The 12,114-nt window shown below is 35.6% G+C and overlaps 2 protein-coding genes across 2 annotated transcripts; both read left to right on the top strand.

Annotated features, from left to right (window-relative positions):
- Positions 1–765: 765 nt before the first annotated feature.
- LOC113730865 (calcium-binding protein KRP1-like) lies at positions 766–1,110 on the top strand. The gene has a single exon (XM_027255823.2). The coding sequence runs from the start codon at positions 766–768 to the stop codon at positions 1,108–1,110; it is 345 nt and encodes a 114-aa protein (XP_027111624.1).
- A 7,374-nt stretch (positions 1,111–8,484) lies between these two features.
- Positions 8,485–10,134, top strand: LOC113730861 (U-box domain-containing protein 8-like). Its single transcript, XM_027255817.2, has one exon. It carries the CDS (start codon positions 8,681–8,683, stop codon positions 9,785–9,787), a length of 1,107 nt encoding a protein of 368 aa, XP_027111618.1. The 5' UTR covers positions 8,485–8,680; the 3' UTR covers positions 9,788–10,134.
- The last annotated feature ends 1,980 nt before the right edge of the window (positions 10,135–12,114 follow it).

Raw genomic sequence — 12,114 nt, 5'->3', positions numbered from 1 at the left:
ATGCAGTTCATAATTTAGTACTCATAAACAAAGCTGTTCAAGATCTACATCAGTTCAATTAAGGCTCTCCTTTGGAATACATTCTCACCAAGTGGTGTGACACAATCTGGACCATTGAATCTTTGAAAATCAGATCTATTTAGATGTGAACAAAAGAGAAAACTTGATTGCTTAAAAGGTTCTACGCATTGCAAATTTTACTTTAAAAAAAAAAAAATTCTCTCAGCATAGTTTTACACTTGAAATCAATCGTATTTTTTTTTTAAGTAGGTAATCTAGGGTGGCATATGGTCCAGAGCAAAATTATGGCGTTGGTCAATGGTTTCACTATGCTAGAATGGTGCTCTTAAACGGTCAGCACCGTTCCTGCCCTATAGGTTCTGTGCTGCTGCTCGGTGGTTTCTAATGTCTACTTGGTCAGGGTGTATAAGCTTTTGGGCTGGTGGAAGAAACATCTTGCAGCTGGGGAAACATGATCAGTGGAAAACCTGTTTCTGTTATGACCCAGTCATCAGTGGGCTTCTTGGACTGGTTCATAAACATCTTTCTGGTCCATCCCTTATATAATTTATGTAATTTTCCTCGTAACCAAGGACGCTGGCATCTTGGACCTGTTAATATTTTCTTTGGTCCAAGTATAACCTTACGCAATTTTCCTTGTAATTAACCAAAGAGTTTAAGCACTATTAATACCCACACTTTCTAGTTTCTATTTTCCCATGAATCGTTTGCTTGCTTGATATTGGAGCTTTCTACATAATTCCGATGGATGCTAGAAGTCCAACGACAATTCATTTTGAAGATCTGTTGCCTACTATGGCCGATAAGCTAGGAGGTGAGGGATTGATCAAAGAGCTATGTAATGGATTTCAGCTGCTCATGGACGGTAAAAAGGGGTTGATCACCTTTGACAGCCTCAAGAAAAATTCTGCTCTTCTTGGATTGCAAGAGTTCCAGGACGAGGAGATCAAAAGCATGATTAAAGAGGGAGATTTGGATGGTGATGGTGCACTTAACCAGCTGGAGTTTTGCATGTTGATGTTCAGGTTGAGTCCCGAGCTAACGGATGGTGCTGGAAGATTGCTAGAGGAAGCCTTTCCACAGATTTGATGCGATGATTGCTCCTTTTGAGCACTTTTTCTTTCTTTTGCTTTTATGTTTGGATATTGTCCGACTGCTGAGGAAGGATTGGTAATTGATTGAAAGATTAGACGAGTGGAGAAGTGAAGATGATGGATTCCTTGTTCAACACCTTTTCATGTCTCCATGCCGTTAAAGCCATAAAGCTTGCGCCTAACATGATTGATATTCCTGCTTTTTCTTGCTTACTTTTCATCTAGCATGGTGAAACCATTGACCAACGCCATAATTTTGCTCTGGACCATATGCCACCCTAGATTACCTACTGGAAAAAAAAAAGTTACGATTGACTTCAAGTGTAAAACTATGCTGAGAGATGATTTTTTTTTTTTTAAATAAAATTTGCAATGTGTAGAACCTTTTAAGCAATCAAGTTTTCTCTTTTGTTCATATCTAAATAAATCTAATTTTCAAAGATTTAATGATCCAAATTGTGCCATACATTCTCATCAAGTAGTGTGACACAATTTGGATCATTGAATCTTTGAAAATCGGATGTATCCAAAATTTGACCTTTCTCTTTAACCCGAAAGTCTAGATTAAGGATAGCTAGTGAATCACTGGTCTGAGTAAATTGAAAGTTGTGATCTAAAAGAAATTGGTTTATTCAAGTTTTTTGTTTTTTTAATTATTGAAAAGATTTTCAAGTTTTAAGAAGGTTGATTTTCATGATGTATCTTGTTAGCATAACATACTTGTCGAACGTACGTCCTTGTAGTTCGCAAGGTTTTTTCTACATTAAAGTCCGAAATAAAATGTATGGTCAAAATGTTCTCTCTTTTTTTTTTTTCCTTTTTCTTTTTTTATCGGTAGGATTTGTCAGCTATTCCATTTTGGGTGAAGGGGATTTGAGTTTTCTCAAGTTACGTTCATTTTATTGTTTCGTCCCCTTTCAAGTGCATAATGATCAAAGGAGTACTATTTTATTTGCTGCACTAGTCGTTTTCTTTTCTTTTATTTCAGGAATTGAATTATCCTCGTTTTCAAAGACACAAGTACTATTCTAGGAAATACAAAAGAAACTTCCTATCCCTGACCATAATCGGCATTTTATTGCGAAGTGTGAAATGTTAACGTTTAGTAATTTGCCCCTCTAAATGTGTGGTCATTTGCACTTTGCCCCCTAGATCGTACAGATGAGACTATTCCATTTTGATGCTAAAACTTGCAGACAATCTAGCATTCATCTACTTATGGCCCCTTGTTCATATTACTGGTCCACGCTAAGGGCATTTGATCCTTTAAACAGCCTAAAGAACATAACTATAGTTATCAAACATGATGGTTTGAGGATTTTGTTTTTTTGAAATAGGTAGACACGTTCATATAACATGACATCTCCATCAATAATGAATAAAATTTGAAAAAGGGCATTCAAATGGTATATTGGACATTAAACACATAAGGGCTATTTAGTCTTTTGCTGCTAACTTTCAAACAAAATGTTCTCAATAAGATTTTTTTTTCCCCCTAGCTTGGAATCATAGTATCGTAGTGTCTCCAGTTTGCATCTAGGGGGGTAAAGTGGAAGTGAGCCCCATAGTCTAAGGGTGCAAACTGTAATTGACCATAAACGTTAAGACTTTTCGGCCTCCCTTCAGCCGCAGGATAATTTCCGTCGGATGGGGCAATTCATTGATTGGCTGTGGCCCTACTGCGGACAATAGAGGCCAAGAAAATGACCCAACCTCTATTAGACGAAGAGCCCATCTCCGTCCAGTCATGCGACTATGGTATATTCCATTACTCCCGTCAATAAAAAATCAAATATACAAAAGAAATCCTTCCAAAAGAAAGGTAAAATCTCTCGGATTTTAGCGAAAAAAGTTCAATATACAAGTTAGCCCAGCATGTCATAAATGAGAGTTTCTGAATTCGAAACCTTTCACTTATATTAAAAAAAAAAAAAGAGTGCACCACGTTATAAGTTGGATATTCGTCATGTGAAAATTCATAAGGTACATAGTGGATAACGCTGGCTTACTTAAAAGCCAACCAGGCCTTTGCAGTATTCATTTGATGGTGCCCCTCTGTTTGAGAACCAATTTACACTCAACTTAGAACTTGGAAGTATAATGATTTGCACCTCATTCAACAAAAACTTGTTTGATTCAAGTTCCTCTAAATTTGTTACGAAGTTTCTAGAATACTAAAATGAAGTTGAGTTCAGATAGGGCTTTGTTTAGATTGCAATTTTTTTTTAAAAAAAAATTATTATATTTTTCATAAACACATTTTTTAATTACTTTTTTATTTCATATATATCAAATTGTTATAATAATTTTTTTATAAAAAAAAAATTTAAAAAAATATAATCCAAACAAAGCCATATTTGATCTCGAGCGTCGCTAGAAGAGATTCGAATGCACCCTATTAGGCAGTAACTTGTACTACTATTGAGCTTCAAAGCCACAAGAACCTCGTCCATTACTTGAGCTTTCCTAGTCAAATAATAGAGGAGCTGAATCATGAACGAAGCTCGTGGTTTGACACCTGGTTTTTGATGTCTTCTACCGCGTCACTGGCATCTCTCTCTCGCTTTCTCCGACATTTCTGTGACCCCATCATTGAAAGTCAAACCGGTGTGGTTAAGACGCGTTAGCGTGACTTTAACTGGAGCTGAGGTTTGTTTTGAGGATGAAATTCACTCACAGGTCCGACTCATAAATGCCGTGGCATTGCTTTTCCACTTTTCTTTAATAAATTCAGTTGCTCACTTTCCTAACACTTGTCAAATACTCAACCTCCTGCATTATACTACATTTTTTTCTTTTTAGGAGGAAGGTTTCGAATTCGGGACCCTCTACTTTTATCTCCTGTACTTTACATTATCAAATCCATTATAATTTACTTTTTCTATTTCTTGTTCATTTTTCTTGCCCTCTAAAGTTAGAAAAAATGTGATTCCCTTCTAGAACGAATCGAGGTTTTGAAGTAACTAGGATCAAGTATCCCTTTTAAAAATCCTCTTTAGCATGAGTACCATATCAAATGGAAACTTAAGCTCCAAAGAACGCATCAAAAAGTGCTTAAATTATCGGAGTTTTCAATTAAGGTACTTATAAAATATTTAATCATATTGTTCGGATGCATATTTGCATAAGTATTTTTTTTATTTGATAATATGCACTTTTGAATTTCTAAAGCACATGTATCTCTTCATTCAGTTCAAATTTTACAATAATTTTTTTAAAGTTAGTATTTTATTTTTTAAAATATGAAAGTTGCTCTAAAAGCATCATTTGTGAACTTTTGCTAAAAGTGCTTTAATAACGGAAAGTTTCGCTATTAAATTCAAGAAATTATGTTTACAATGCACATTAAAAGTGCTCTTCTACTCCAAAAATATATATATTTTTTTAACAAAAACACCACAAACTCAAATGGAGCCTAAGTTTAAAAGTATTTTATTATTGTAGACATCGAGTAAAATTTTGCTTGAGTGTGATTTTTAACTTCCGTTTTGGCAAACATATTTAACATTTCAAAAGATAATGACAGTATTTATTTTTTATAATTACTAATGGAGTGGAAAACTTGAACTTTGACTTACTTAACGATAGATTGGCATCAAACCACTGAATTATCGTATTCTATATTGCCTTGTAATTACCTAAAATGATAGTCAAAGGAAGAAATAAGATACAATAAAAGTCACCTGGAAATTATAAATTTGGCTTTTAGGTAGCTTTCTTTCACTGGAGTCACTTTATCTGCATATCCGTTCTTATTGTAGAAGTTAATCCATAGATGTGCGAATAAATTTATCACCTTTTCCTTTCGGGGAAAAAAAAAGGATTTTGGGTCGCTGGCAGGATAGTTATACTACTGTTAAAGCCATTCATGGCCTGGTGGTGTTCCATGCTTGTACATTTTATGTGTAGACCCTGGTCCTGTGGTTAGATACGAAGAAAGACCAAGAATCTTTTTACTGTTATATAGATATAGATATCTGTCAAAGAAAAGCTTGTCAAAGCTTGGCGCATTCAGAATTTTTCTCAATAAAACACAATCAAAAAGTGGCAAAAGCTTGTTGTAGCAAAATCTATGCAAAAATAGCACCTACCAAGCATGCGCTTTGTCCAATTTGAAGGTTTAACATGGAATAAGAACAGAAATTCTGCAATTGTAGGAGTAGTTTATCAAGATTTTTTGGTTAGATGGATTGCTATTTTTTACAGTTTTTATTGAAAAATATCTTGTAACGATTTGACGTATGCGAAGTGAAAAGATGATTGAAAAATATGTTCACCTAACACGTAAAATTTTTTGGAAGAAAAATTGCAATTCAAACAAGATAGTTTTTTTGGAGGAAAATTGCATGTGCATGGGTAGGATGGTTGATTAAGCTTGGAAACTAGGCGCATAAGGTAGTTTAGGGCTAATTTTAACTGCCTAAAGGGTATTATTCTTCGACAGGATAAATTCCATATACCTTCCTTAAGATTTATCATAATTACAAGAGTCTTCCCCTCAAGTTTGAGAAATACCACTTACTTTCCATACAAATACAAAATGGCTACAATACCTCGACATAGTACTTAAACCAAAAATACTTGAAGAAAAAGAGTCGCTTTTCATCTTCATCCTTGCCACCAATACCTTTTTTGCCTTCCCTTTTTTCCCAGTTTGTATCCTCTCAACTCTCTCTATAACCACGATTCCCTAGCCCTCCTTTGTCAATCTTTTCTTAATTTTCTCACCATCACCCATCACTTTACTCCAAGTTCTCTCTCAATTTTCTGTCTTCACCAGTATCACTATGCTCCTTTTCCAAGCCTGAAAGGAGGTCTTTGTAATTATGACAAACCTTAGAGGAGGTACAAGAAATTATCCCTTTTTTGACAGTGCAAACTAGTACTAATACTACCAAAAGTCAAAGATATTAGTGCTGTAAGCAAAGGAACGAATATCCAAAAGTGCAGCATCAATTATATTCTCAAAGGATAAAATTATGGAGAGTGAATTTTTGAATTGTCCGAACACTTTTGTTTAGATCATCTCAGCGTGAAAAAGTAGTTCCTTTTCTTTTTCTACGAGAAAAAAGAAAATAGGAATCTTCTTTTAAAGGAATAGAAGATGATTAAGCAATGAGTAAATATTCACCAAGATTCACGAAGATGTGAGTTAACGAGAGAATGATTGAATTGGACGATAAGAGAAAAGAGATTATAAAACAAGAGTTCTTGAATTCAAAGTCTTTCATTTAATTTTTTTTTTATTTTAAGAAAAATTATGAGAGTTAACTGTATCCTTTTTCCTAGCGTGCCAAACATATTATTGTGTTTGTTTCGTTCCTAACCCACTTCTCAAAGGAGTAGGAGAAGAGAAAGATATACTGCAAAAAGTAAACAATATAATTTTGAATATAGCTGAACTCAACAACGATTGGAGTTTTTCTTTTTCTTTTTTTTGTTTTGTTTTAGCCTTTGTATAATAGTTAACTGTCCTCTCTCTCTTGATTTCCATAATTACTATGCCTACTTTAATGGAAAAGGAAATAAGGAACAAAAATATTTAAAAAAAATGAGAGTTAAAAACTAACATATTTTTTAATAAAGAAATTGAATCTTATTTTCCAACTAACTTATTGAGTGGTGGGAAATTGGTCGAGGCTGAAAATGGTCCAAAAATATCAAAATACTAAAAAGGTTGAGAAACACCCTCATAGCTCATCCAGTACTTATGTTTTGAGAAATTTCCATGTCATTTTCCAAGTGAACGGCGGCTGGAGTCGTGACTGGCCAAGGTTTCTTCTGACACTATAAGGCTATTCTTGTAATTTCAGTAACCGCAACAGCTCTTGGTGCCAGGTTTAAAACGGAAGAAATTTAAGCTTACTTCCAGAATTATCCTTATGCAATCCTATCCACAAAATATGGCTTTTGTTGGCATTGATGAAAAAGTTAAGAAAGTGAACCCTTTTACAAAATTACCCCTGCAAGAAAAGGACCCCGCTATTTCCAAAACTATTAAGTCTGTCGAAAACATCATGCTAATATATATAATAGAAAAAGGAAGAGAAAGAAAAAGACTCGCCTTTGCAACTCTTTCCTTTTCTTTTTTCCTTCTTGATTTATAATGCAGTAGTATATATTTTAAAAAAAAAAATACATGCTGTTGCAATATAAACTACAGTTTCAAACTTCTCGTCAAGCTTTTCCTTCGTCAAGTTTTAGTTAATAACTTTTCTTAGTCAATTGTGAATGGTAGTAGTATTACGTTGAACTCTTCAACTTAATACTTATTTGATGTTCCCAAAGTACCTCATTTTAAACATTATATTATTGATAGCTTTACCTTTATTCTGATCTCCTTCAGTCGTCGACTTTTCTTTTATATCATATCAAATGTCTCCTCTAATTGGTAATATTATGATGGTTGTTTACTTTTTTAGTTATCCTCTAATTGGTTATCTTTTCTTCAAACTTAACAAGTATAACAACCACCTATCTTGGCTAGTTAGTTAAGCAACTTCCATTCTCACCTTTGAATTCCATGCCATTGATTGGCAGGCATTGGTTTATTTTATATGTGCACTAGGAGGGTTTAAATAATCCCAATAAAATATGAGAATACTTCATTTGACTGGCATGCGTAAAAGGTTTGGTTCATATATTTCAATTCTAAATATCCTTTAGAATGAAAGTTTTATCCTTATTTGGACCCTCAGTTTTTTTTTTTTTTTAGAAAAATTCTTTCGACATATTTTTTAATTACAGTCTGTTTTATCTTACATATATTACGCTGATATAACACACAGGAGCTCTAAAATTTCATGAGTATTTAAAATGTCAAGCAATACAAATAATAGTTAAAGAAGTTTTATATATGTCTATAACTATTAGAATATCTACCGTCCTACTAAAATCTTTTATCAAAGAGTTCATCTATACTAAACAACTTTAAAAACTTGATATATTTAAATGATAGATACAAATATAAGAACTCATAACTATTAGAATATCTAGCATGCTACTAAAATCTTTTATCAAATAATTCATCTATACTAAACAACAACTTTAAAAAGCTAGATATATCTGAATGATAGACACAAACACAAGAACTCTTAAAATTAGAAAGCTAACCATTTTTTTTTGTTTGTGACTACCCTATAAGTTGTATTTTCATTCAAGTATAATTTTCTTTTTATAAAACCACTTGCTTGCTCTCACATCACAAATGGTAAATATATAATCTCCTATCCAAACACACTCAATGAGTGTGTCGACCAAAAAATTTTTTTTTTTTCAAATGTCATTCTCATGAGGGGCAAGATTGTCATTTTGCAACATATGAATGTGTCCCAAACTCAAACTTCTCAACCTCATATTAATCCTCACTTGTGTCGCACTCGCACTTCCCCAGCTTAGAACTAAACCTCATAAACCCTCTCTCTCTCTCTCACCTCCACACACACCGTGTCACATAGTGCACACAGTACACACGCCATTTACGCTCGAAAACACCGCAGATATATGCAGACTGAGTGATTGGGTGAGAGAGGGAGGGGTAGTAAAAGATTTGAGAGCAAAGAAAAATGGCAACCCAGTTTCCGGACGACTTTAAATGCCCCATTTCCCTCGAGATAATGTCTGACCCGGTTATTCTCTCATCGGGCCATACCTTTGATCGCTCCTCAATCCAACGGTGGCTTGACGCCGGCCATCGTACATGTCCGATTACTAAACTACCCCTCTCCGAGCCACCTTCCCTCATCCCCAACCACGCCCTTCGGAGCTTAATTTCCAGTTATACCCTAGTCCCTCTCCCCGAAGCCCATACCAACCCGGACCCGAATTCCTTAATCCAAACCATCGTCTCCGTTTCTTCTCATCTGGTCTGCAAGCTCGACTCGCTCGACCAGCTGGGTCGCCTCTGTAAACGGGATTCCTCAATTCGCCGCCGACTGACTGAGTCCGGAGCTGTGTCGGCTGTTTTGAACTGCGTCAACGCCGACGACACCTCGCTCCAAGCAAAAGCCCTCCATTTGCTGCTTAACTTGAGCTTGGATGACGATAACAAAGTCGGGCTCGTCGCCGAAGGGGTTGTCGGAAAATTAGTCGCCGCTGTTCGCTCTGGCTACGGTGACTCCCGTGCTGTGGCAGCTACGGTGTTGACCAGCCTCGCGGTGGTGGAAGTCAACAAGGCCACAATCGGGGCGTACCCGAAAGCCATTTCGGGCCTAATCGGGCTTCTCCGGGCCGGGAATGGAAGGGAGAGAAAAGAGGCCGCCACAGCTCTGTTCACCCTCTGCTCCTTCGCCGATAATCGGGTTCGGGCCGTGGAGAATCGGGCCGTTCCGATACTAATCCAAAATGCGAGTTCGGGACTAGAGCGGGCCGTGGAAGTTTTGGGCTTGCTGGCAAAATGTGCAGAGGGCAGAAAAGAAATGCTAGGCTATGATGGGTTTTTGGAAATTTTGATTTTTGTATTGAAAAATGGGAGTTCAAGAGGGGTACAATATGGGCTTTTGACTATAAATTTGTTGTGTAGTTGTAGTGAAAGAATGTGTTTGGAAGTTTTAAGAGAAGGCATTTTTGAGATTTGTTTGGGGTTGTTGGAAGATGATAATGAGAAGGTGAGAAGAAATGCAAAAAATTTGATCCAAGTACTGCAAGGGAAGAATAGAAGAAATCTTAGCTGAATTGGAAAGTCCAATTTACTTTTTAGGGGTTGGAGGTGAAATGTGAAGTTTTTTGGTGATTATGATATGGTGGATAACTATGATGAATTTGGGAAAATTCAAGTTTCAATTAGAGGTTAGTCACACTTCTTTTTTCTTTCTTCCTTTTGGGGAGGGGGAGGTGGTTGGGTTGTTTTGGGTGGGTGGACGGGCGGGCTGGCTAATTTGTCTAGGTTTACTATTTTTGGTTGATACTGTTTGTTTCTTTTTCCTTATTTGTACAAAAGATTAGGTTTTTCCTTGAAAATCTTGTTCTTTTGTTGTATATTTTTCCAATAAAAAGGATGGTATCCAAATATTGAAAATTATCCAATTTTCCTTCTATTTTCTTTTAGCTCTGATATTGGAAATTCATGGATGGTTCCTTTCTCTTTGGCTGTTAGTCGAAAATTATTCTTCGTTCAACTTGTGTTGGTACCAGTATGTGCATGCCTTGACAAGTTAGTAGAGTGGAGACATTTGTGCAACTCATGGTCCCATCATTTTGTAACGGAGTTTAAGACTATTTCAGTGCCTGAATTTGACTTTATTGTTGAATGTGTCCTGTAAAATATAGATACTGATTGAATTGGTTTAGTGCAATCCTAGGGCTCTCTCGTCGTTATATGAAAATTTGAACTGGATTGAAATTACGATGGTAGCCTCTTTTTTCTAAGCAACTTAGAAAAGTTGCTAAAAATTGATGACTTGTGATTATTGGTGTTTGACAAGGGGATTATATTTGGGTTTGTAAATTCCTCATTTGCTTCTCAGTTCTTGCTCCCTATTTTTTCAGTGTTGGGGTTGTCACTGCCATTTTATTACTGAAATTACGTGTCATTCATGAAATGTTGCTTAGTTAGGAAAAAAAATGTGGAAAGCAATGTGACGAATAATGGTAGGCAGCTTTATTACTTCTTCATTGGATTAGTAAAACAAGAATGAAGTTTCCAAGAATAAGCATGAGGGGTCTATCTCTAGTGGAATGTATTGTCAATGCCTGTTGGTACAGAGCATTTACTAACGTATTCTGCTGGTTTTGAATGTTTGGTCATGTTTACTAGCATTAGCTCTGATTGGGTCCTAAAGGAATCAACTAGATTTGGACAATATAATAGGATGATTATCGACTACTTTCTAGGAAGTTTACGGTCACTAATTAGGTCAGGCAATATCTTGGCATCAAGACAATCCCACCTTAAAGCTCAGAGTTTTGCCTTGTAGATGGTGTACCTGTATTTGTTTTCTATCGAGCCTTTAAGAGTTCAGGGATTAATCTAATCAGTATAAGATATTTTGTTCATGGGGGAATCCTTGATGTGATCAATTAATTTGAAAATGTCCACTAGAGCTCTTAAAAAATTATTGCTTACTCTTTCAATATTCTATTGTTAATAGAGGTTAGTAGACCTCGTCCTGTATTTTAGTGGAGAATTACAGGTCACATTTCGTTTTTCACTTATTGTACTCATCTACAGTGGTCAGCTTCCAAGAGAACTGAATTGAAGTTGTGTAAAAATGCTCCTTATGTTGTCTTGTACTGCTTTCTTTCATTGTATTACGTTTCTTTTTCTTTTTCTTTTTTTTTTTTTTGGTGGGAACTTCTCTTTGGTATGCTACTTTGTCGTATCATCCTTGCTTATTTTTGTAGTCCTAACCTGTTCTGGTATCTTCTCCCCTCGTCTTTTTGGCATCTGCAATTTCATTTTTGCCTTGATAGAGGTGATGACGCTCTGTTCAAACAATTTTCATTAGCCGTTTCTTGTACCAGTGACAATTGCTTTCTTGTTGCTGGTTTTCCGATTGATGATGTGATGTTGGTTTACTAGTAAACTTTGATCTGTGTGATGATAGCATATTGGTAAAGGAAGCATGGATTTGTGATCTAGGTGATCAAATTCTGTATCTGTTGTTTCATTGTAATGTTTATGTATAAGCTTAATAGGTGAGATCATGGTTGATTCTTTCCCTGATTTTCTTTACTTGAAGATGATATACATCCTTTTCGTCTGTGGGGGTAAATGTAGGATTTTCTATACACCTTTTCAGCGGGTGGCACTGCTGGTTTATTCTCTTTACTTAAAAGAGGACAGAGTTTTAGAGGGTAAATAGAGAATAGAGGACAGAGTTTTAGAGGGTAAATGGAGGATTCTCTATTTACCTATTTTAGTGAGTGACATGACAACATGACATCTCGCCATTTTATATACAATAGAAGGCTAGATGTTATCCACTTCAAACTTTATATGGTTTTCTAGATGTGATGTTGTGGACTAGACATCAAATCAAAGTGCTGATAAATTATTTCA

This window comes from Coffea arabica, chromosome 2e (genome assembly GCF_036785885.1).
Source record: "Coffea arabica cultivar ET-39 chromosome 2e, Coffea Arabica ET-39 HiFi, whole genome shotgun sequence".
Lineage (NCBI taxonomy): Eukaryota > Viridiplantae > Streptophyta > Magnoliopsida > Gentianales > Rubiaceae > Coffea > Coffea arabica.
Note: the sequence above shows the minus strand (reverse complement) of the source record. Positions and strands in the feature narration are given on the sequence as shown.